The sequence below is a fragment of the Tachysurus fulvidraco genome, chromosome 24 (genome assembly GCF_022655615.1).
Source record: "Tachysurus fulvidraco isolate hzauxx_2018 chromosome 24, HZAU_PFXX_2.0, whole genome shotgun sequence".
In the NCBI taxonomy this organism is placed as follows: Eukaryota; Metazoa; Chordata; class Actinopteri; order Siluriformes; family Bagridae; genus Tachysurus; species Tachysurus fulvidraco.
Window position 1 is genome coordinate 13,351,353 of NC_062541.1, and position 27,500 is coordinate 13,378,852.

The following is a 27,500-nucleotide window of genomic DNA, read 5'->3' on the forward strand; positions in this document are numbered from 1 at the left end:
TCTCTCTCTCTCTCTGAGAGTCCTTGTTATAATTACACAACTAAGGTATTTCCATGTTCCTATAGCAACAAAGCCAAATCAGCTTCAAGTCTTTGAATAAATCAGTACCATCTGTCAGGTTTCAAGACCCCTGTTAATACTCCACGATATCAAAGATATCAAGAAAACATAAAAAAAACACAATAATACCACCATGTATTACTACATAACAATAAGAATATACTTTTCTCCCCCCAGGAATGGAACCGGATACCAAACAAAAAACAAAAAAAACTGTCTGGTGTAAAACTGCCTACGTTCTTCAACATTCAAGCGAATCCTTAATCCCTTAAAGGTGCAACCACCTGAGATGTTGCTGTTGTTGGTGTTTTCATGTCAGTGGTTTACTTTCAGAGGGCAGAGAGAGGTGTTCATCTAAAGGAGCCCAACGCTGGATCACAGCCAAAAACCCATCCCTTAGAATGCTGATCATTTCAATGAGAGCAGAGCGCCACCGTGTGGTACATAAGAGCAGTTCACCTTCACGCTAGAGGCTTTCTCATTCTTTCTCATTCTGTACATCACTGTATTAATTAGAAAGGTCATTTTATGTATAAAAAAAAGAGTAGCACAGAATGAAATAACAACAGTAACGGCAAAATATTACGGTCTATAAACGCTCTAAAAGATAGCAGTCTGTAATAAAGTCTTGATGGCATAAAGCACTTCAATGCATTATAATGCACTGTTATACACAGAGGTTTAGATTAGCACTGATTTGCCATGAGTGATAAAGACTGCATCTTGATCAGCTCCCTAGTTTGCGAGTCAGTGCACTGCTCTTGGAGACAGACATTTTAAGGCCTGTCTCTCTCTCTCTTTCTCTCTATCTCAAAATTTTTCCATTCAACTGGAACGTTTGCTCTCTAAAAAATCCCACAAAGCACCACAACTGGAAATGACGTCATACTTTCTATAACCTCTCTTGTCTGAACTCTTAACCAACTATCTTTAGAAATGTATTGTTATCATTGGTGTGGCTTGCATGTTAGCATGTTTAACATTATTTGACATTTTATATATATATATATATATATATATATATATATATATATATATATATATATATATATATATATATATATACACACACACATGTATATACAGGTCAACATTTCTATCATTTATTAAATGTAATTGAAAATAAAACATACAGGGGTTGATCGAAATAATGTGAACACCCATTGTTATAGGAGTTAATATTATTTGTGTATGCTACTGTGAAATAAATTAATGTTGTGTTTATCATTTATATATTTTTCATTTGATATAAAATGTCTAGGTTGCATGATGGCAGTATAAAACAAGTTGTGTTTAGAAGTGGTTAGTTTACGACATTGTTAAAATGGGTGATGTGTCAGACTTCCAACAGGGACACATATTAAGAGCTCATTTCACAGGAACATCTGTAAGCTTTACAGCCCAACTCTTTGGTGTTTCTAGAGCAACAGTCTCCATGATTATGACTGTGTGTACAGAACATGGTAGGACCTCATAAGCAAACAAGAATAGTGGACTGAATTCAAAACCTAATGATAGGGACAGTCAAACATTATTAAAGATTGTGTCCAAACAACACAGAAATACCTCAGGAAACATGACCACAGACTTTAATATCCATCTTAAAGACCCGGTTTTAACTGGACTGTCTGTCAAGTATGGTGGCCATTATTCAAGTGTAGTTTCCAAACAATGATACCCTTTTTCAAGATGATAATGCACCCATACACTAGGCCAAAACTGTCCAGTCTCTGCCCTGACCAGCTCAATCACATGACTTAAATGATCCAACCAGTGTGGGAAATGTTGCAGAGAAGAATGAGAAGAGTGAGAAGCAGGTTCTCTGAAGCAATTTGAAGATATTCTGCTAGATGAATGGTACAAAATCCCACTAGAAGCTTATTCAGACGTTGTATGAAACAGTTCCACTAAGGTTGTTAGCTCTGTTAAATGTAAATGGTGATATAACACCTTATAAATAAAGAAATATTACAGATTTCATGTGTTCACATTGTTTTGTCCAACTCCTGTATCTACTATATATATATATATATTAAAAAAATACAAAATTAAAGACTATTGATTAATATTTTTTGACTTTGTTATTGTCAGGTTTAACATGTTAGAATAATGTTGCGAACATACTAAAGCAACAAAAAAAATTAAGAGAAAAAAGAAAAGGTTTTCTACTCTAGAAAGTTGTAATAATAATATTAGATAGAAATAAGATTTTTTTAGCTTGGTTCTCAAAATAATGTACAGACTGGTGAAAAATAAAAGTAAGGAAACAGAAGAAATTGAACTGAAAAGAAAAGACAACCATCTTTGAACAACTTTTCATATTTATTATACTATAATGATTAACCCCTCAAGGGGGCGGAGTTACAGTGGAAGAGACCACACCCATCATGATAGAAAGGTTTTTATCATGTTTTGCTCAATCAAAAGAACTTGATATTGATTTGCAGTGAACATACAGGGGTCCTAAAGCATTGCAACAAAATTCCTCTCACAGCCAAACATTTTTCCTTTAATACGTCACCCATCTGTACACTTAGTACACTTGTACAAAATGTGAACCGTACTAAACAACCACAGCAAATCCTAGTTATAACAGAGCAAAAAACATTCCAGAGTCCACTATCAGGACTATTTGTGTCTGCAAAATCTAATTTGCAGTTGTTATTGCTCTGAAATGAGATTAGTCATCAACTTATTTACCCTCATCTTCTACTCGCCTGTTTGTGAGCTCACTCGTCTGTTTGTGCCTCAGTGAATTCTGTTGTTTCTACTTAGAATTTTTAACATGCACTTTTTTTTTAAGTTTACATCTGCCAATCTCGAGTAGTTCTACCTAACGCCTTATGTTTTTTTTATTATTTATTAAAAATGTATTTATTATTATTTTTTTGCCCACTATTCACTTAAGAAAATCATACCAATTTGATTGAACAGGCACAATTTTATTTATTTATTTTTTTTTTTGGTGTGACAAAAAGAGTTCATTTAAATTCCAATCCATTCTTCATGTACAGTACAAAACTGTCATGTTATGGGGAAAACTCCTAATGCTCCAGTGCACATGTGGTATGTATATATATATATATATATATATATATATATATATATATATATATATATATATATATATATATAGAGAGAGAGAGAGAGAGAGAGAGAGAGAGAGAGAGAGAGAGAGAGAGAGTGAGAAAAATACATATCTTGCACAGAAATTCAGCACACATGGTCCAGGAAAGATGTTCAAGCCCTAGTTTAGACTTTTTTCTACAAAACCCAAAGCCGTGGAAGTAGATGATTGATCATAGTGTCAAATCACCTTTATATATAGCCATGAGCATACCTAAGAGACTACTCTCATATACAGTACGTCTAAGAAAAGCCCCGTTCAGCATTAGCAGGAGAGGAAAAAGTAAACACCAAAATAAAACACTGTTACACATAAACATGCTTATTTTATGATTTTGCTGCAGTGATATAGATATAATATAATTTTACATAAACAGTGGAATTAACTACTGACCGAAAAGCTTTAGGATCTGTGAATAAAAACAGCCATGACCTACAAATAAACAAACGAATCAGCTGGATTTCTGACACAGATTAACAGCAGATTTAAATTAAACTTTAATTAATTAAGGATGAATTTGGCCACTGTTTATGGTCTGGAGATGGTATTGTCTATTCATCAAACTCTTTTAACCAGTACACTGGTGTTCCAATCGACTTTTTTAACCGGTATAAAAACATGAATGATTTTCTTGCTGCAAGTATGATGATATAAAATGCATCCGGACTCTAGCTTTCCGTGCGAGACGTGTGTATTTAACTTTACACTGGATCCTAGCAGTTGAAGAGAATTGAACACATTCAAATATTAAATCTTGATGAACAAATACTTGGGACATCTCAGAGAAGATAGTTCTTAAAGCCATGAGTGTCTACCTTCATATGAGTCATTAACCACAATGTGCAGTGTGACGTGACAAAGAGACTCAATGCTGAACATGAAAAAACAGGACAAAAAACAAAGTTATGCTATCAACAGCACTAATGGATGATAGTGTGCATGATTGTGATTTTGTGTTTCTGGCGTTTTTACCTTGGAGAGTTCAGATTCAGAGACGGAGCGTTGTGGTGGACTACAGCGCTGGAAACCTGGACTGTGCTGCTGAAAGCCCGAGCTGTTATCATTCAGTCCTGAGCCATGATCTACACACTCCTCTTCCACGTGTGAACGGGCATCCGCCATACACACCTGGTGATCGATCCCATTCTGACTCAGGCTGCAGTGGACAGCTGGAGAGACCAGATCAACATTAGCAACTAGTCACGTTAACACCATTTTATTAGAAACACCACTTCCTGCCAAAACACGGTTAAATTTTGCTTCTTCTGAATTTTAGTACATGAACCAATTAATACTAAAATTAGTTACTAACGGATTCATCTCCGTGGAGAGATTTTTTTTTGTTGTTGCAAATCTGTGTCACTGAAAATTAAAACATCTAGGTCATTAAGATTATCTATAGAAAAGCTCAGTATCACCTTGCTGCTGTTTTACTCTTGAGAACCACTAGGTGGCACCACAGCACACTTCTATGAGTAAATGGCAAGGTTATCGTTTATAAATGGAAGAATGAAAAAAAAAAGGCAAAACCAGCACAATTTCTGCATCAGCTAGATACAACCATTTCTTTTTATTCTGCTTTCCTGTCTCTTATTCACATTTATTATTTACAATCAGTGAATGTAAATTTATCAAGTCAATGCGGCACAGCATTAAAGGTGAATGTACAAATTTTTCAGCCTCTAACACACTAAAATACAACATTACTAAATCGGTCTGTTACTGATTAATGACGTATAAGAACAGTAACCCGAGAACGTTTTACTTTGCACCTGACTAACAGTATGTTTTTATGGTTCTAGAGGCAGCAAAAGCGTAGCACAATCCCACAGCGTCATGGATGAACAAATTGGTTTTTACTTCGATCAGAGGGACTCGCCCAAGCTGAAAAAGCTCTGTGTCTGTCAGTGACTGACAGCTTATATATTATTGTCCAACACTTGATCTAGAGCCTCACAGCCACATGTCAATATAGCAGTCAATAGACCACTGACATATAACATTACTGAGCTATAACATCATGTTATACATCATGATTCACCAGCTCAAAGTATTACTGTTTATAGGTTACACACCAGGTCTTGAAATAACGGAGTCATTGGTGTAAAAAAGGTGATTTATTAAAAACAAATGTATTGTATGACAATAAAGAAACTCAATCAAAAAAAGAGTAAACAAAACAACAACAAAAAAAAACAACAACTGAGAAATTCTTAAAAACGTAAATGTAACTGAAGTTCTCCAAACTACTTTTTAACATTTAATCAGTTATCCAGACTTACTTACTCATTAAACAGGTCATATTGCCTTAGAAATGTATTAACATGCGGAAGTAGTAAAGAATGCACAATAAAACGAGACCGATGAAGAGACTAAACACAGCCAGAGCTGTAATGAACCTGACTGGAAGAGGAAGGATGATGGTTAGAGTTTCTCCAGGAATCATGATTGGAGGTTTGCAGTATTTTGGGGTCCCCAAATCTCTAAATCTAGAATTAGCCACCATCTTTATTTTCTAAACTACAGTCTACAGTGTGTCGATTCCAGCAAGGCCACAAACATCTGGAATTTGCTGGAGTGAGGAAGTGAAAGCTCAGCGGCGATGATGCTGGACTACATTTACATTTACAGCATTTGACAGACTTTTATTTAGAGCAACTTACATTTATCTTGTTTATACAACTGAGCTATAGAGGTTAAGAGCCTTGCTCAGGGGCTCAGGAGTGGCAGCTTGGTGGACCTGGGATTCAAACTCACAACCTTCCAATCAGCAGTCCAACACCTTAACCAATCAGCTATCACATCCTCCTGATGTTGTAAAGCGAAGCAGTTACTGATGGGCCATTGAGCACGGACCTTAACCCCCAAATGCTCAGTTGTATAAATTAGAGTTAAATGTGAGATGATTTGGATAAAAGTGTCTGCTACATGATGTAAATGTAAACTGGAGGCTACTGTTGGAGTCGTATTCAGAATAAAAATGTGACGTACTTTATTTATCACATGTATCACTCATTTCTAATCATGGTTATGCTTTATATCATTAAACTGCTCTGATTAAAAACTGTTAATGTTATTGAGGTAAATATTTGTGTTTACAGTGACAGTCTCTCTCTCTCTCTCTCTCTCTCTCTCTGTCTGTCTCTCTCTCTCTCTCTCTCTCTCTCTCTCTCTCTCTCTCTCTCTCTCTCTCTCTCTCGAGTTGTATCTGCATTACTTTTTTTGCTTTGTTTTGTGTGTGTTTGCTGAACTAAAGCAGAGCAGGTGAGAGAAGAAAACCTCCCGCTGTTCGTCGTGTGTCACCGACACATTGTTAGCCCTGACGAAAAAAAGACACCACGATAGAGTCACTCGTCTGCTCTGTGATTCGGGAAAAAGCAGACATTAAAAATGCCACGTAGCCTGAAGCTAACACGAGGTACATCAGCTCACATTGCTGTGATCAGTGTACAATTCTGAATCTAGCAAGCTGATCTGCCCAGCAATGCTACAAGCAGTGTGCATTTCACGGACTGCTCATAAAACTCCTCCCTTTTTTATACATATATTCAGAAGCACAAAGGGTTTATGATTTTTTTTCTTGCTCGCTTTCTCGTGATCATAACATAGTTATAACACAAAATAGTTGTTTTCACATGATACAGAGATAAAAAAAATCACATGACACATGATACTTGAGACATACTGTAACAAAAGAGTCGTTTGTTTGTGACTAACAGCATGTTTTTATTGTTCGAGAGGCTTCAAAAGCGTAGCACAACCCAGCAGCCTCAGGGATGAATAATTTTTTTTTAACTTAGATCAGAAGGATTCGCTCAAGCTGAAATAGCTCTGTGTCTGTCAGTGACTGACAGCTTCTACATTAGTATCCAACACTTGAGATTGAGGCTGTCAGGTCTACAATTTTATAGTCGAAGAAAATATGGTGACCCTAAAGTTGTAGTCAGTTTCATCGCCAGCCGATTGCGAAGATACCGACGTGAATGAAACATGGTGTGAGATTTTGTCATATAAAATTACGGTGCACTCTTTTAGTCTTGCCACAAAAATTAGGTCGTGATTGGAAGAAAACAAGTTTGACTCCCACCTCTGCCCTGTGTGTGAAGTTTGTTGTCTCTCTGTACTTCAGGGGTTTCATCTGTGCACCCCAGTTTCCTCCTGGAGTTGAAAGACCGATTGACATCTCTAAATTATCAGTTGTTTGTGATTATACCCCGTGATGTATTAGCACTTCTTTACCATAAAGATAATGCTGGTTTGTAGTAATAAATCCTTCTGTTTGTAACATATGGACAATTTTAAAGCATCAATGAGACTTGAAGTATAAAATCTAAGAAGTAACACAAAGAATAACTCATACAAAATTAAATGCAGAGAAAATTCATCGACTGTTACCCTCCATGTTGTCCGAAGATGTCGACTTTTCGAGAAGAGACTGAAACACAAGGTAGTCTTGACTACTGAGAAAAGCTCCCTGAGCAACCAGAACACTGAAACAATAAGATCTTGCTTTCTGAGCCTGAGATATGGAACATGACATACGTCCTTAAGTTAAACTAAGCTGGCATGCATTCTGAACCAAGCTACAGAGATAATACTACACAGAGACATTCAAGGCCTGGAATATGAGGATAAGAGTTTTGAGTGTGATTCATATCACCACAGGAAGCCAGAAGACTGACCTCTGTGAAGGAGACACATGAGAATGAGACTCAAGCATCAGCATTCTGATTTGTAGATGAGACACAGGATAAAAACCTGAAAAAGACCTGAAATTGCCAATATATATATATATATTTACATTTACATTTACAGCATTTGGCAGACGCCCTTATCCAGAGCGACGTACATAAGTGCTTAAATCTCTAACACTGAATACATTAAAGCTGGCTCACTAGGTTACATACTTAAGATACCATGAGTTTAAAACATTTGTTCAAAGTTACAATGAAAAAGTGTCAAAGGTTTTTTTTTTTTTTTTTTTTTTTTTTTTAAATGCAAAAGATAAGGAAAGAAGTGCTAGTTGAAGTGCTTCCTGAATAAGTAGGTCTTCAACCGCCGCTTGAAAATAGCCAGTGACTCGGCTGTCCGGACCTCTAGGGGAAGTTCATTCCACCACCTTGGTGCCAGTACAGAGAAGAGTCTTGTAGTATACTTGCCTCTTACCCTGAGAGATGGTGGAACCAGTCGAGCAGTGCTGGTAGATCGGAGGTTACGGGGTGCAGTGCGAGGAATGATGAGGGCTTTGAGGTAAGAGGGGGCTGGTCCATTTTTGGCTTTGTAGGCCAGCATCAGTGTTTTGAACCGGATGCGTGCAGCTACCGGAAGCCAGTGGAGGGATCGCAGTAGCGGGGTGGTATGCGAGAACTTTGGCAGGTTGAAAACAAGCCGGGCAGCTGCATTTTGGATCATTTGCAGAGGACGGATTGCGTTCATAGGTAGACCTGCCAGCAGTGCATTGCAGTAATCCAGTCTAGAAATGACAAGAGACTGAACAAGTACCTGGGCAGTCTGTGTGGACAAAAATGGCCGAATCCTTCTAATGTTGTAGAGAAGAAACCGACATGAGCGAGTCACATTTGCAACATGAGAGGAAAAGGACAGTTGATTGTCCATGGTTACCCCAAGGTTGCGAGCTGTGGCTGAAGGATATATATATATGCATATATATATATATATATATATATATATACACGTATATATACACACACACATATATATATGAACTGTATACATATAAGGGGGAACGGTGGCTTGGTGGTTAGTACGTTCACCTCACACCTCCAAGGTTGGGGGTTCGATTCCCGCCTCCGCCTTGTGTGTGTGGAGTTTGCATGTTCTCCCCGTGCCTCGGGGGTTTCCTCCGGGTACTCCAGTTTCCTCCCCCGGTCCAAAGACATGCATGGTAGGTTGATTGGCATCTCTGGAAAATTGTCCGTAGTGTGTGAATGAATGAGAGTGTGTGTGTGCCCTGTGATGGGTTGGCACTCCGTCCAGGGTGTATCCTGCCTCGATGCCCGATGACGCCTGAGATAGGCACAGGCTCCCCGTGACCCGAGAAGTTCGGATAAGCGGTAGAAAATGAGTGAGTGAGAGAGAGAGTGTATACATATATGTATTTGTTCTAGTTTCTCTCTTTACATTAGCTTCTATGCTACTGTCATTTTATAGTGTCATGCAAACTCAAACGACAAGAAGCTGAGAACAATTATCTGAAGATATTCCATAAGCTGGAGTTCTGACGATGGGCAAAACTCTATCACAACAGGTCAATCTGCTGACTGTGACCTTCATGATTTATGGAGACGGCGTCATGCTGTAAGAGACCCCGCCCACCAGATAGAAATGTTAGTATGAATTGTTCAGTCAGAATAACATTTGATTTGGAGTAACGCTTCAGTTTAGAGAGACAAATAGACAAATCATGCGAGCAAAATGCCTCGCACTGCATTACAGTCTGTACACGTACTCTGTAATTTCAATAATTCCTTCCATTTTTGCACATTACTTTTTAGACCTCGACTGCGATCACAAAAAAATGCCGTATGGACCACTTATATATTTTCTGCTACATTTTACTACTGTGCTTTACTCAATACAAAGTATTACCCTGGAGGAACATTGGTTCATTTTCCTGTGTACTGCACCAGCTCTATATGGTTGAAATAACAATAAAAGCTTCTTGACTTGAATTATGATTTATCTCTCGTCTGTATGTGTTGTCTCTCAAGCAGAACATAACAGAAAAACACGGCTTCTTTCCCTTCTCCTTATTGTCACTGATATAAAACAGATCTAAACCAAACTAAAAAGATAACTACTTCATTAATGTTAACTGCATGGCAATTAATCAGCAGCCAAAATGTTAAAAGTCTACTTTTATCTTTCATAATTTCCCCTTGAGTGTCATCATATCCCTGGTTCTGAACGCCATGTGCTCTTGTTTTTCCTCTCTGTTCTAGTACTTTCTGGACCAGTGTCCTGTCATGGGTTTGTTGACTTACTGTGTTCACCTACGTATTTCTTGATTGTTGTCAATAAGCCCAAGCCGTTTCCTATTCCATGATTCTTGCTTATCTTTGCCTGTGCTGTGTTTTAACCCTGGCTATGGTGTTGATTTTCGAAATAAAGCTCAAACGGGGTTTAACACCCCTGTGTCCTGCCTCTCACTACATATTACATTAAGGTCAAAACACACAGTAGCCTCAGCTTTCATTCAAATTAAGCTACATCTCTCTCTCTCTCTCTCTCTCTCTCTCTCTCTCTCTCTCTCTCTCTCTCTCTCTCTCTTATTAGAGACCGTGCTCGTAAAGCTTTAACCACAGAATAAGACACAAGGTCAAATATCTAATTCTCTATGCCACTCAAACCAGTCAGTTGAAGTGTCTAATCCATACACAGCGCATTACAGGATTATTCTCCCGCCGCATCCCTGACACACGAAGCGCTAAACAAATGAAAAATGACACTGCTGGTTGTGAAATCAGAACCATGTGGCATAGATTGTTTTGCTAGGGATTACAAGAATCCTGGTCTGGAATTAAGAACCACAAGTAAATACCAGAGCAAAGCACTTCCTCGACAGCGAGACAGACAGGAAGAGAGAAAAGGGGAGAATTAAGGCATCCCATAAGCAGTGGACTGGCAAACTATAGTTAGTCATGTGTAAACAAGTTCCATTGGTTACTGCTCGCCTGATCGACTACACTGCTTGCAGAAAGCTGGAATGAAATCTTTTTGTATGATACATTCTTTTAGACGATTCTGTGCACCAGGACGCCGTCATCCAATTCGTCAGCATCTGAAATCGTTATGTAAAGTGCGAAGCCAAAATGACATGAATGATGACTTCATTGGGACAAATCGCACATTAAGGGTTTATAAATTCTTAGTCTAAGAGCCATTTGCTCGCACGATTCGTCTTCCTGCTGTAGTGAATCGGCTCATAGGATTTACACTTATCAAGAACGGCTTCTGTTATGAAAACGTGTTATGATATGTGACGTACTGAGACAATTTTCTGACATATTATTATATAACACCGAGTATGACATTCGTGTCCATGTCCGTAGGCCTTTTTTTTTTTTTTACGAATAACAATTTGCTAATTCCTAGATCGGATTAAATTATATTTGTAAATCCGCTTACTTACGTCTCTTTATATGCAGCAAATTAAAGTGTTTTTATTAAAATGACAGTGGATTAAAGGAAGGACTTCTCTGGAGAACTGTTTTCCCCTGATATATCTGCTCTATATTGGTGCCACACACATCTGCAGTGAGACAGCCTTTTAAACAAAGGCAACTTAGCATGCACAGCACAAAGTGCTTATCTCTCTCAGACCCTGCTGCCTCCTTCTCCTTCTCTTCTTCGGTCTTGCTTTCTCACCACGTCTCTTCATCCATGAAGAAGAGATACTCACCATCCACCTAACATTTACCCGCTCAACAATTGAAATAAATTATGCATCTGGCTGAGCTATTCTAGGAATAAAAGAAGGAAGGGAAACAGAAAAAGGAGGCACACAGGACACATTACAGTCTCCTTTCTGCAGTGCATTACAGTAGAATGCATCTTTGGCACAGATGATCAGGGGTGATTTAGGGAACGGTTCGTTTTACATCATCTTCTAAAGATAGCTCTGAAAATTTTTTGCCCTCGCTTGTCTGACATGCGCAGCGAGATGTGAGGCGCATCACTGAGCTCCACATCCCTCCTCCTTCTGTCTCATACACAGGTCAAAGAAGAAGGAAAAGACGAAAAAGAAAACCACTTAATGAACACTGTATCGATTCTGTGATTCAGCGGTTGCACGACACATAATGCGAACAGAATTAGCCTCCTTAACACGATCAGTGAATCCGATAGTCTGTGTAGGTGCTGCTTTGGATCTGTGGGGCCGGTGTATTCGAATAGGCAGGGCTTATGAGGAGTACATAATCAGATGTGAAGCTGGGTTCGATGCGAATTCGGCACGTCAATGCAAGTTTATGACCTTCAGTAAACATTCAGGTAAAGGCTTCACTCTAGAATCAGCTAAGAAGAGCAAGAGATTTGATGAAATAAGCACAGGACTGCAGTGAGGGAGATCATAAAGGGGGTAAGAGATAGCGTACAGTATGAGGACAAGAGGAAGGTACAGTATAAGCTGATTATGTGTCGGACAAAAAATTCAGACAACTTTGTTGTATCCTACAGGATCCCAGTCCTACTGCACTGAGCTCTAGTGTGAACCAGATGCCCTGTGATCCTTTCTGGCCAGGTTTCATTTCCGTATCTGTTGAGAATACGTGATCTGTTCATTCTGAATAATGTATTTGGATTCTGTTACATCCGTAACACGGACCATTTAGCTTTTGGAAGTAATCCAGCGTTTCATACTCAAAGTGTGAATGAATCTGACTTAAAGAACAGCCTTGTAATTTTGGATTGCTCGCATTTTTCAATTCTAGCCAAAGTCTACTCCAAATGGTTATTTGGGTTTAAGCCAGAAGCCAAGATGCTCTTTCCCTCCCATCCATTTTTCATCCATAAAACTCTCCAAAGAGATCCCCTCCCATGCCATGCCAAGATCCCTGCCATGCCAAGCTGTATCCATGCCATCTTCTGATATGAAGTAGTAATCAGTCTCCCATTTGCCTCAAGAGAAAATGTAAACAGTTTCTTTTGCCATGTGTACGGTTCAGTTCAATGGAGCTTTTTAAGCCCCAGAGAGCAGCTTTCCTGTCAGCAGGGGTTCCTTGTTACACGCTTACTAAAGTTCTAATTGAGAGGAGACAGAGAGAAAGAGAGAACTAATGATGCCATATTTGATGCCAAAAGTGCTCTCTCTCTCTCTCTCTCTCTCTCTTTCTCTCTCTCTCTCTATATATATATAGGGGTTGTCTCAGATAAAGGGTTGTCACAGTCTAATGAAGTGGGTCAACTTCACTTCAGCACTGGTTAAGGATTTAGAACTTTTTTCCCTTGAAACGAATGTGATGGCACCCCACATTATGTCTAAACTAGATTTCAAAGCAGAGCAGGTCACTCTGCACATCTCAGGCCGTGGGAACTGGTGATAGGATTTGCTCATTTTGGCCTCTTTTTCACTGTAGAGCCAAATGATTCAGAGAATAAAGAGTGATGTTTCAATAAGGCTCACGGTTTTAACATTACAGGTTTCATACGATTTATTAGGTCAGGACGAGTCCAGTGGTTATGGCTGCTTTAAGGTCTAAGGATATTAGACCATCTGCCATCTTGTATCTTGAATCTTAGCTCTTTGGCTGTCATCATCAAATTTGACTCAGATGATCTTGAGTCTGGGACTCACAAATATTACAGAAGTATTTGATTTAGATTTGTAAGCAGTAACTGATAATACAGTGCAAAAGTATTCATACCCACCGAACCTTTCCACATTTTGACCTGACCACAAGGAACCATTTATTTTATTGCAATTTTATGTGAAATTGACCAAAAGAAAGTGGCACATAATTATGAAGTGGAATGAAAATTATAAATGGTGTCCAGATTTCTTTTACGAATAAATATCTGAAAAGTGTGGTGTGCATTTGTATTCAGCCCCCTTTACTCTGATACCCCTAACTAAAATCCAGTAAAACCAACTGTCTTCAGAAGTCACCTAATTAGTAAATAGTATAAATATCTTAATCTCAGTGTAAATACAGCTGTTCTGTGAAGCCCTCAGAAGTGTGTTAGTTAACATTAGTGAACAAACAGCATCAGGAAGACCAAAGAACACACCAGACAGGTCAGGGATAAAGTTGTGGAGAAGTTTAAAGCAGGGTTAGGTTATAAATTAATATCCCAAGCCTTGGGAGCATTTGTACAATCCATCATCCGGAAATGGAAAGAGCATGGCACAACTACAAGCCTACCAAGACATGGCCGTCCACCTAAACTGACAGGCCGTGCAAGGAGAGCATTAATCAGAGAAGTAGCCAAGAGGCCCATGGTAACTCTGGAGGAGCTGCAGAGATCCACAGCTCAGGTGGGAGAATCTGTCCACAGGACAACTATTAGTCGTGCAAGAAGTGTGGCAAGCAAAAAAAGCCATTGTTGAAAGAAAGCTGTAAGAGATGAGACCAAAATTGAACTTTTTGGCAAAATTCAAAACGTTATGTGTGGCAGAAACCTAACAATGCACATCACCCTGAACACACCATCCCTGCCGTGAAACATGGTGGTGGCAGCATCATGTTGTGGGGATGCTTTTCTTCAGCAGGGACAGAGAAGCTGGTCAGAGTTGATGGGAAGATGGATGGAGCCAAATGATGGAGCCAAATACAGGGCAATCTTAGATGAAAACCTGTTAGAGTCTGCAAAAGACTTGAGACTGTGGCGGAGGTTCACTTTCCAGCAAGACAATGACCCTAAACATACAGCCGGAGCTACAATGGAGTGGTTTAGATCAAAGCATATTCATGTGTTAGAACGGCCCAGTCAAAGTCCAGACCTAAATCCAATTGAGAATCTGTGGTGAGACTTGAAAATCGCTGTTCACAGACGCCCGCCATCCAATCTGACTGTGCTTGAGCTATTTTGCAAAGAAGAAAGGGCAAAAATTTCACTCTTTAGATGTGCAAAGCTGGTAGAGACAAACCCTAAAAGACTTGCAGCTGTAATTGCAGGGAAAGGCGGTTCTACAAAGTATTGACTCAGTGGGGCTGAATACAAATTTCAAAAATACACACTTCTCAGACATGTATTTGTAAAAAAAAAAATTTGGACACCATTTATCATTTTCCTTCCACTTCACAATTATGTGCCAGTTTGTGTTTGTAACGTGTCAAAATATGAAAAAGTTCAGTGGGTATGAATTAGACCAACTTCTACAGTACATGTCAGCAACAAGTGTTATAAATAAAGTACAAAATAAACTGCTCATGAAAGCTCTACATCCTAAAATAGTACAAATCCATCCAACAAAACATGGTTTCATCACTGAACAAAGCAGAAAGGATCAAGTTCTCCAATGGCAGAGTCTATTGCAAAATTATTTGAGCTCTTAAATGCTCCGTGAGGTTGTGTTTAATAATAGTGAGGTATCTTTTACTGACTCATATAATGTATCTTACCAGAGAAATACTGAAGATGTTGTCATAGTTAATCAAAGTATTTTAGTAACTATTTGTACATGTGACACTGTTTACAATCTTCATGATACTTAAAGGATAGACTAATTAACCTGCCATAAAATTAAGATGAAATGATCGGTTTCCCAGGGTTAATCAACCATATTCAAAGATATTGTTTTCTATTTGTCGATATTTTATTTTAGATGGATTGAATGCAACATGCTGTTCAAGCTTCTGGCTTAGATGACAAATAGCCAAACAAAGCAATGAGTCTCAGAGAAAAGGGTTTTAATGCCATTTTTTTGGTGCTTATGTGAACAACTCTCTCTCTCTCTCTCTCTCTCTCTCTCTCTCTCTCTCTCTCTCTCTCTCTCTCTCATACAGTATGTTTGTAATGGGCTTGATATTTCTTCCCTGTAACATAAAATACAATGAATATAAAAAGTCTAGACACCCCTGTAAATATGGCAGGTTTTTGAGATATCAGATGATAGATAGATAGATAGATAGATAGATAGATAGATAGATAGATAGATAGATAGATAGATAGATAGATAGATAGATAGATAGATAGATAGATAGATAGAAAATGAATGAATGAATAAATAAATAAAGGGAGAGGATTTCCCACCATCAATAGAAAATACAGTGTATAAATCCGAGTGAAAACCAATCAGAAGCTATATATAACTGTGTGTTTGTAAAATATATAAAAATATTGAACACACAGGACTGTTGTACTTCTTGGGTAGGTTAGCACCCAAGCAACCAGGTTTCAAAATATAACTTATTTATTGATTTTCTTCTGTTCTAAGGATATTGTCTTTAGTTCTGCCTGTGGAGGTCCAACTTTTCCCCTGGGACTATTAGTGTTACGAAGAAAATCTTATCAGTATAGGCTTTAGGGCTTAGTATCAAGATATGAAGACACAGGTTTCAAAAAGTGTATAGACTCTTCGCATCAAATATTCCACAAGGGTGAACTCAAATCATCTGAACGTGACATAAGTACCCCAGACGACTGCATTTCCTTAAAACAGAACTACAAGAAAATGATTTCTAATATATTCTTCATATGTCTGTATATGAATCCAATTAACACTTTACAGGCTGAAATTAACACAATTAATTTCTGAAATTTTATTTCTAAGCTCCCTAATAACTGAAGGTAGTTCAAATAGCTTCAGTAGACGCTATAAATATTCCAGCAAGATAAAATACTACCTTGTTGACTAAGGAACTGGACCTGGACCTTGAAGTTATTGCAAAAATATATGATGTGATGTGACCGGACCAAGAGTGGCTGTAAATCAAGGAAACTTCCTGATCTTCTGTCCAACCCTGGAAGCCAAAAAGAAATCTGTACACCTCGATTTTCAGCCCATTTTGGTTTACTTTTATTGAGTACTCATTTTCCCATCAGGCACTGGAAACTCAGACAAATAATTAACTTGGAAAATAAACTTTAAAGCTAGCAGGATTTCTTTTACAAGCTAGTAACCTTGAAAGAGAAAATTTTAGAATCTGTAATCAGTGAAGGTTGAAGAAGCGACTTCGTCATTCCTGATGTTCTACCCGGTTGTCACCTTTCCAGGGTTTGATCTGAATGGCCAGTGTCACATGTATCTCATGGGATTGTTGTGAATGAAGCCACTCGGAGACTGTCATGGCTGCTTTTGAACCAATGTTGTGTCAGTCAGCTGTATGGTCTGGTCTTTATCAGCAATCAGGTCTGTGCTGAGCTCGGAGTTTACGATGACCCATTATTTCCTCGGGAGCTCTCGGTTGCACTATTATAAACTGTTGTAAAAAGGACATTATTTACATTTACACTATTTACTGTCCAGTGTCACCCAAATGAGGATGAGGTTCCCTTCTGAGTCTGGTTCCTCTCAAGGTTTCTTCCTCATATCATCTCAGGGAGTTTTTCCTTGCCGCAGTCACCTCCGGCTTGCTCATTAGGGATAGGGATAGATAAATATTATTTAAAATTTTAATTGTATATATTCACTTATTTATTTTGATTCTTATTTTTTCTTCCTATTATTATTATTATTATTATTATTATTATTATTATTATTATTATTATTATTATTATTATTAGTATTATTATTATTATTATATATTTATTTCTGTTATCACGTGGACAGATGTGTGTGTGGTGCTTACTTAGGGACCGAACAGAACCTGGATGAGATCTGGAAAGACGGCATGCCAGCAGAGGTAGTGTGATGCTCTGGGCAATGTTCTGCTGGGAAACCTTGGGTCCTGGTATTCATATGAATGTTACTTTGACACATACTACGTGCCTAAACATTGTTGCAGACCAAGTACACACCATTATGGCAACAATATTCTCTAATGGCAGTGTCTTCTTTAAGCAGGATAATACTCTTTGCTACACTATAAAAATGTTTAGGAATGGTTTGAGGAATATGAAAAAAAAAAGAGTTCAAAGTTTTCACCTCCAAATTCCCCAAATCACAATCTGATGTGCAGGACAAACAAGTCAGATCCAGAGGCCTCCTATCATAACTTACAGGAATAAAAGGATATGCTTCTAACGTCTTGGTGACAGATACACAGCTTATCGGTGTATTTTGCTCCTACTAGCTCAGTGTATTCCAGTGTATACATGGAAGTGCTGGAAGTCATCTAAAGTGCACCCTTCAAGTGCTTCTGGAGGTTAAAGGTGAGGTGCACGATGTTTGAAAGCCAACGTTGACATTGAAATCACCTAAACAGACACGCCCCAACCCAAATGGGTGTCACCCCTGTTTTGATAGCACCACCCACACATACATACGTAACCCAGGCAACTATTATAGCGGAACCTGATGGGGCAGCTGGCCAAGGGGATATTTTTATCAATAAATGAACTCAATGAGTAATACTCTGGTAATACAAATGTGTTTTTGTAGTACTGTGTGTTGTACCGTGAAAGGTTTATCTCCGTTTCACGCGGAAGACGACGTTCAACCCCTAGAACCCGAGGCAGAGGTAACGGCAGAGGCTAATGTCAGACATGCGCACTGAACACACTCTCTCCCGCATATTGACAAGACACGCCCCTTTCTGCTAATTGGCTACACGTTTGTTTTGTTAGTCGGCCCGACTCAGTTTTCCGAAGCATTTTTCGAACATCGTGCAGCCGCCTTTAAGGGACGATTTTCAGACAATCCAAGAAAAAATAAGCTTGTCTTTTGCTATCAGATGTCTAAGATGAACTATTCTGATAAAGAAAAAGTGCTTCTACATTATATTCTAAGGTGCATTCTCAGGAAACCTATGAAGTCTGAATCACACTGGTGCTGTAAAGCCAGGACTTCACACCAATATGTAAATTAAAGCTGCTCACTAGATTGCAAAAGATTGCCTTCACTGACAGTGCTGACAGATCTAACGCCAGACCCACAGCTCTATAAACAATCGATGTTCAATCCAAATGATCTCCTTTTATACTGTATACATGGTATCTAGTCAGAATAGTAGAACAGAATAGACGACCTCATTTTTTTTTCATTCAGGAAAATCACTACGGCATCCATAAGCATTTTTCTTCATTACTCTAATAGGTGTGATTCATCACAGATAGATATAGATACCACAGCACGGCAGCTGAAACCCTCTAAAATGCTAATCAGAGATAAAATTAGCTTGTCTCTTTACCCTCAGCCAAAACCACAAGCACATCAGTATAAATAGAGCTGGGACACGTATAAACTGGTACATTCTGCACACACTTTACTGATCCAGCTTTAATTGGTATGATCTACCAGGCTTAAAGATAAGAACATTCCGAATCAGATGCTAAACCCAAAAAATTCAAACGTTAATTACATTTCAGTTGTCAGTTCTAGCCGTGTTTTGATGATACACAACTTAGTTGCTACAGTATGTTCACTGTTCACCTAGAGCAGGGGTGTCAAACTCATTTTGGTCTGGTGGCCACATACAGCTTAATCTGTTCTCAAGGGGTCCAGACCAGTAAACTCATAGAAAAATGACATAACTAACAATAAGTCCACTTTTTTCTTTGTACTAGTGCAAAGAAGAAGTGAATTATAAAAATAAAATTGCACAAAATTGCACATACTACCTTTTACTTTACTTTACTTTTTACCTTACTTTTCATAATATATTTTTGAACAATAAGGTAAAAAGTAAAGTAAAGTAAAAAGTACTATGTGCAATTTCAACAACACTTTTACCCAGTTTAACATTCATTTAAGTGCATTATGCATAAAAACCGAACACTGTTTATGGCACAATGGGGCAAAACATTTAGTCACAGGTTTGTGGAACTTAAAAACACTGTCCTGCATTTTAACATAAATCAAACATCAAAATATAGAAACTGATTAAAATCCAATTTCCAATTCCGGGAAGCAATTCTGAATACATGAATTGACTCCACACACTTAAAATCAGCTGTTTTAAAAAGAAAATCTGTAAAAATTGTTAATTTATACGTAAGTATGTATGTTTTTTAAAGTAAACAAATTTATGTTTTCAATTTGCCCCTGAAACTTTTATCATCTTTTAGCCTGCACAAGTGCATCAATATCAGGCATTATGTCGTGAGTAGCAGCCGATTTTAGAATCTCATGTAAAGTTAGACTCTGCAGAAAGCGGTTTTAACATTGACATGGAGGATAAAAACAAAGAAAGAAAGTGAAGAAAGGCTTACGATAAGGCAAGAAGTAGGACATGTTAATATTGGATTAGCTTCCCAGCGCTGGAGAGAACTGAAGGAGCGGGAAGTTGGCCACATATTCACAGATTGGAGTTTCCCGAGGCAATAACCCCTGAGCTAAACGCTGTTACTACACAAAACGTGGTTGTAGCTGCCTCTCTACATTACTACGACAAAAAAGAGGTGTTATTTGTGTAGTAACAGCGTTTAGCTCAGGGGTTATTGACTAAAATGCCACTCAGACATTGAAGCTCAGTACTACCATCTACTGGTAGTTCCGCCAAAAAGGAAACTTTTTGCAGATTGACCGGACTGAACTCCCTGGCGGACCTGTTCTGGCCCGCGGGCTGTATGTTTGACACCCCTGACCTAGAGCTTATCCAGGGGTACAGGCACCTAAATCTCCTAAATGCAACACACACCCAGGACAGGGTGCCAACAGTCAGACACGCTCACACACCCGGTCACACACTAAAGATAATTTAGGTCAGACTACAATGCATGTCTTTTGACTGGGGAGGAAACCAGAATACCTGGAGGAAACCACCAGTTTCAGTTGGTTCAGAAGCTGACAGAAGGACTCATGACAAATAATCACTCTTTACAGCCATGGTAAGTAGAACAGCATCTCTGTAAGCACAACCTTGAGGTGGATGAGCTACAACAGCAGGAGATTATGTCGGTTTTGTTTCCCGTCAGTCAAGAACAGGGACCTAAGGCTACATTGGGTAAGGACTCAAAAGCACTATTCGGACGGGATTAGTTCTACGTGGGGACTTAGTTTTACATAATGCAATTTTACCTCAGGACGTCTGTAATATTAATTGGGAGTGGGAGGGGTAACTCGCTTTACGCACCACAGTAACCTCCTTGTCGTCATGTGCGTATGACGTTGCTTACTGTTTCAAGCGCGTCCATGCTTGTAAAACGCGGCAAAAACTTTTAAACAGGAAATGACAAAATTTTACCGTGCATATTTACAGCGGGTCTATTCGGACGGGATTAGTATTACCTGAGGTAATTTTTCCAGACCTTTTTACAGAAGGTAAAAGTCGCTGTAATCTTTACTGACATTGTCTGTAATGATTACCGAGATGGCGCATTCGGACGGGACTAAAATCACGGAGAAGCTCTGGTAATAATCACGTCCCCGCGTAAAACTAATCCCGTCCGAATAGGGCTAAAGACCGGAAAAATGTCCATAAGCGGAAGCCAGAAATTCAATCCGAAACATGACAAAAGACAAAAACATGGCTATTATTTGTACCAGAAGTGCACCGCATGAACAAAATATGAAATTATGACTATATTGTAATCATAAAAATGTGATGTACCTAACAATGTCTATGTTACCTTGATATGAAATGCATAATCGTGATCAAAATATTCACATGTATATGAACGTGGAACTGTCGTACCCTATCGGAAGTCATACCGATGACGATCTTTATATGGATCTTCTGAGGTTGCTCAGGATGCTCACAGTTCCAAAGACTCTTCCACTAAAACAAATCCCACACAATCAAACGTGTAGGCTTTTGAATTATTGAAGGCTATTATTGGGATGACAGTTAACAAGCCATGAATTGAGTAGGCTTCCTTTAGTCAGTCACGTGAGAATAGAAAATCTGTCAGCAAAATTGTGTGTTGGGGAAAATGGCAACACTGTAGGACATTCTTTATTGGTTAAATGACTCACTGGCACAGCCGGAGCAAAGAAAACGAAGAACAATAAGCTCGAAATGTACTGCAGCATGAAATACTGCATACAGCATGGAAACATCTTTGCCTTTTTTATATTTATAGTCTAATACTTTATAGTCATCACAGTATGCAAACATAAAAACAGTATTAACTGCTTTTTTTCTTGCCTTTTGCTGTGGCTTTGAAAAGTTAACATTAAATAAATAACATTACATAACATGGAAACAATTAATAGCAGGTATGCTATAAGGAAATGTTTGTCATTATCGTGATAAGGAAGCAACTTGCGACCATAAAAACAATCTGGCTGTACAGGAAGTTAACGAAAACTACTTGGAATTGGTGTGAAAAACGAGTGTCAAACTGCAGAACCTCCGAGAGAACGCTGTAGTCATTTACTTTAGCCATACTAAAAGGCAGCAGATCGTACAGAGCTCACTTTGTTGATACGGATGACGATATTTCATGAGGTAACATGCATGACACGCACATGAATAAAATCATGATGCATCACAATGGCTTTGGCAGATTAGGTTAAAAACTACAGTATACTGAATATAGAAATGGCGCTGATGCTCATAAACACTGAGCGAGATGCTCAAAAGCTCCTGGTTACACAACTACACAGTACTACACAGTTAGAGAAAGGTAATGATTTATGATCACATTTTTTCAGTGTCACCCAGATGACGACGTTTCCCTTTTGAGTCCGGTTCCTCTCAATATTACTTCCTCATATAAAAGTCTCAGGGAGTTTTTTCTTGCCACCGTCGCCTCAGGCTTGCTCATTAGGGATAAATCTAAATCTAAATGTTAAACTTTATCACAGTATTCTGAATATATATATATATATATATATATATATATATATATATATATATATATATATATATGTGTGTGTGTGTGTGTGTGTGTGTGTGTGTGTGTGTGTGTGTGTGTGTGTGTGTGTATACACAGTACAGACCCAAAAGTTTGGACACACATTCTCATTCAAAGAGTTTTCTTTATGAAAATTGTAGATTCACACTGAAGGCATCAAAACTATGAATTAACACGTGTGGAATTATATACGTACATAACAAAAAAGTGTGAAACAACTGAAAATATGTCATATTCTAGGTTCTTCAAAGTTTCTTCACCTTTTGCTTTGATTACTGCTTTGCACACTCTTGGCATTCTCTTGATGAGCTTCAAGAGGTCGTCACCTGAAATGGTCTTCCAACAGTCTTGAAGAAGTTCCCAGAGATGCTTAGCACTTGTTGGCCCTTTTACCTTCACTCTGCGGTCCAGCTCACCCCAAACCATCTCGATTGGGTTCAGGTCCGGTGACTGTGGAGGCCAGGTCATCTGGTGCAGCACCACATCACTCTCCCTCATGGTCAAATAGCCCTTACACAACCTGGAGGTGTGTTTGGGGTCATTGTCCTGTTGAAAAGGGTGTGTGTCCAAACTTTTGGAAGGTGTGTCCAAACTTTTGGTCTGTACTGTACATATTTCTTTAAACCTCTTTTGCAAGAACGGACATTGTTAAAAAGCACTATAGAACTAAAATTAAATTGAATTAAAATGTATTTATGTATTTCATTCATTCATTCATTTTCTACCGCTTTATCCGAACTTCTCGGGTCACGGGGAGCCTGTGCCTATCTCAGGCGTCATCGGGCATCAAGGCAGGATACACCCTGGACGGAGTGCCAACCCATCTATTTATGTATTTATACATCTAAATTCTCAAATAAAAAAGCGATTTTCACATTAAATAAAATGATAAAGTCTGTTACAGTTACACAGCGTGTATACGACACCATACTGTATACATTGGCTTTCATTTTGTATTGTAATAATACATTGTGTAATGACTTTTCTTTTATGAGTGCACTGTGTACACATAAGCTAATCTGCTGATGTTCAGTTATGGCAACTTGTCATCATTAGCGATGAGTTAGCAATGGCTGAAATGTTAATAGCAGTCTGGAGAGGACATTTATTGCTTGGTGTAAAGCAAGGTAAAGCATTACTTAAGATGAGTTGTTTGCCCTTACAGCTCTACAATCACTGAGTAGTTCTCTTAGTAATCATATAATAATAATAATAATAATAATAATACATTTTATTTAAAGGCGCCTTTCTAACACTCAAGGTCACCGTACAAAAGAAGAAGAAAAACAACAAAAAAAATATAGTTATACAATACTTACATAGAAAAAAAAAAAAAAAAAAAAAAAAATTGAACCAACATTACAAATCATGATCTAGAATATGCTAAACTAAACAGATGAGTTTTAAGCTGAGATTTAAATGATGAAAGAGAATCAATATTACGGAGCTCAGATGGAAGTGAGTTCCAGAGCTGAGGTGCAGAGTAACTGAAAGCTCTGTTCCCCATCGTTACAAGACGGACAGAGGGAACAATGAAATGAGTGGAAGAAGAAGACCTAAGAGTGCGAGTTGGTTTTGGAGTATGAAGAAGATCAAGAAGATATGAAGGTGCAAGATTGTGGATAGCTTTAAATGTTAGAAGAAGAATTTTATACTTGATACGAAAATTAATGGGAAGCCAGTGTAGCTGTTCCAGAACAGGTGTAATATGATGGATAGAGGGAGTACGAGTGATAATACGGGCAGAAGAGTTTTGAACGAGTTGCAGCTTATGAAGGGTTTTGTGAGGAAGCCCAATGAGAAGAGAATTACAGTAGTCAAGCCGGGAGGTTACTAGACTGTGAATAAGAGTGGTGGTAGATTGAGTGGTGAGAAAGGAACGAAGCCTATTGATATTTCGAAGGTGAAAGTATGCAGCCCGAGTAACATTATTTACATGTGAGGTAAAAGAAAGGGTACTATCAAAGATGACACCAAGACTCTTAACCTGAGATGAGGGAGCTATGAGAGATTCATCAATGGAAATAAGAAAATTCGAAAATTTGTTAAGCACAGTTTTTGTGCCTATAAGCAGAAATTCTGTTTTATTGCTATTTAGTTTAAGAAAATTTGCTGAAAACCATGATTTTATGTCAATGAGACAATCAGAAAGAGCAGATGGAGGGAGTTTAGAATGTGGTTTTGTGGAAAGGTAGAGCTGGGTGTCATCCGCATAGCAATGAAACTTAACCTGATGTTTATGAAAAATATGACCAAGGGGTAAAAGGTAAGTAATAAATAACAAAGGGCCAAGAACAGAGCCCTGGGGAACACCAGAGGTAACGGAAACTACAGAAGAGGTGAATGATTTTAGTTGAACAAACTGTGTGCGATCAGAGAGATATGAAGCGTGTTGGTGATGCCAATAGTGGAAAGCCTGTCTAAAAGAATATCGTGGGAAATTGTATCAAAAGCTGCACTCAGATCAAGGAGAAGGAGGATGGATAGTAAACCAGAATCAGCTGCTATAAGCAAATCATTTGTGACTTTTAATAGAGCTGTTTCAGTGCTATGAAATGGGCGAAAACCAGATTGGAATTGTTCATATAGATTATTGCCAGACAAGTGGATATGAAGTTGAGCAGCAACAACTTTTTCCAAAATATATACACATGTAGATGTACCTGTGATTCTGTGTTAATTATTTATGAGGCCTCTTAACAGGTCTCGGATTAGGGCCAGATTTTAGTAATAAACTGAGAAAAGAAATGAGGACTCAGGATTTAGGTTTAACACACGAGTTATGAGGACAAGGGCAGGACGTGGCTTAAGTGGTTAAAGCTCTGGGTGGTTGAACAAAGGATCAGGGTTCAAGCCCCAGCACTGCCATGCTGCCACTGTTGGGCCCTTGATCAAGGCCCTTATCCCTCACTGCTATCGAGGTGCTGTATCATGGTTGACCCTGTGCTCTGACCCCAACCGAAATATGTGACAAAATAAAGGTTTCTTTTTTCTTATAAAGAAAGTCATTCTAACATTATTTTTTAACACCTCAGACTTCATTGCCTTAATGCACTGACATAGTCTTAAATCACGTCTTATTTCACATTCCATCTCTATACAGTACACGTGTACGGTGGGATAAAACATTACGTCTCCTAGACTGTGATGCAACTTTGATGCAAGACAATACAACATCTCTGTACATATGGCTATAGGGCTATAGTGAAACAGCGGGTCTGTGTATCTTCAGTCACGCTTCTTTTTATCTTTATTCTTCTGTCACCTTCCACACCAGTTTATGTGAACTCCATTAACCTTGAACTGATCTTCTCCTCGACACGATGAATCATTTAGCAAGACATGCTCTCAGCAGAGAAAGCGTGATTCCTCCTGCATCATAGCCGTACTTCTATATGCCGTTTCCCTGAACGCAGTTCATTAAAGTAAAAGCACTGTAAAGCACCACGGCAATTAGATCACGGACACCGGGGCAAAGACGGACATAAAATTCCTCAGGGACGAACTAGATTTGAAGTGAGGAAATCAATAATCCGAGGCTGAAGCTCGTCTGGGTGACCTGAGCAGCTTGCCTATAGTCTGGACACAAAATCCTGCGATGGAGACGTGATCTCAGCCCATCCTGATGTAAATCATTAAAATAAAATATCACGACGAACTGAAATCTGAATAAAAATGACACAATACAAGTGATATTTTTAAACACCAAATACGTGCAGGCAGCAAGTCAATTCTTTGAACACCTAGAAAATGGTTAAAGACAGAGCTGAGGACTATTAGATAAATCAAATGATAGGCTCATTATATTTGATAAAAAATAACTGGAAGGAATTTTTTTTTAACATTATCATTAATCTGAATACAATCTATTTATGGCAGCATGGTGGAGCAGTGAGTAGCAGTGATGCTGCTCAGCCCCAGGGTTCCTACTTTAGTCCTGAGCTCAGGTTACTAAATCTGTAGACTCACGGTTTCAATCTGTTCCTCTGGGTTTACTTTAGTGGAGCAAAACGTCTTCCAAAAACATGGTCAGTAAGTGAACTAGATATGGTGAATCTGAATAGGTGTGAGGATTGGCTCAGAATCTACAGAAACTGAAACTGTTACTGAGGATGAATAAATGAATAAACAACCCAAGAATAAAGAAGGTCATCAGAACTAACAATGGAATAACATCAAAACATTTGTGGAAAGAAACTAAAGTTAAAATAACCCAGTTATCTCATGATGGACTTCTATAAAAAACTTAAATATTTAACATACTATATTCTATCCTTTTCTCTACCACCTTTTCTACAGGATAACAGGGATCCTAGAGCTTATCCCAAGGTACTCGGGGCACAAGGCAGCAGACACACTGTATAGGATCGTCAACACAATCACACACTCACACACCCAGTCACATGCTACAGGTAATTTAGATACACTAATTCGCCTACAATGAATGTCTTTGAACTAGGGGAGGAAACCAGAGTACCTGGAGGAAACCCTCAAAGCACAGGGAGAACTCCACACACTCACAGGGAAGAGGCAGGACTCAAACCCTCAACATTGAAGGTGCGATGCAAAGAGGGAAAAAATGTACTGATGACCTACATAAACCTTGGCATTGACACCAATGTTTAAAAGAAATCTCCTTATGAGATTAAGATGCAGAAAATAATTTGTGATTTGACATTATTAATATCAGTAAGCTGTGAAGTTTGTATGAGCCGCAACGTCTTTGCAAGGCTACTGTATGGGCACTTGACTGATTTCTAATGTTGTTTATGTACGGAGAGGCATGCTTTTATTGTTTTTTTATCTTTATATACGTAAGTGGATGTACAATATCATGTCGAAATGTCTCCACAAAGGCATATAGAAATATCTGAACAGGACATCTGATTGAGCCACACGAGCAAGTGAGCAAACTCCAAAACAGATTTTTAAAAACATAGCTAAAGAGATT

General features: G+C 38.5%; 1 protein-coding gene across 3 annotated transcripts in view; it reads right to left on the reverse strand.

Annotated features, from left to right (window-relative positions):
- Nucleotides 1–27,500, reverse strand: part of samd12 (sterile alpha motif domain containing 12) — a 114,094-nt gene that overhangs the window by 84,848 nt on the left and 1,746 nt on the right. For all 3 annotated transcript variants that reach the window (XM_027148484.2, XM_027148480.2, XM_027148482.2), the window contains exon 2: nt 4,160–4,356. In XM_027148484.2, the coding sequence (XP_027004285.1) occupies nt 4,160–4,356 (197 nt within the window). The remainder of the gene's footprint in view (nt 1–4,159; nt 4,357–27,500) is intronic.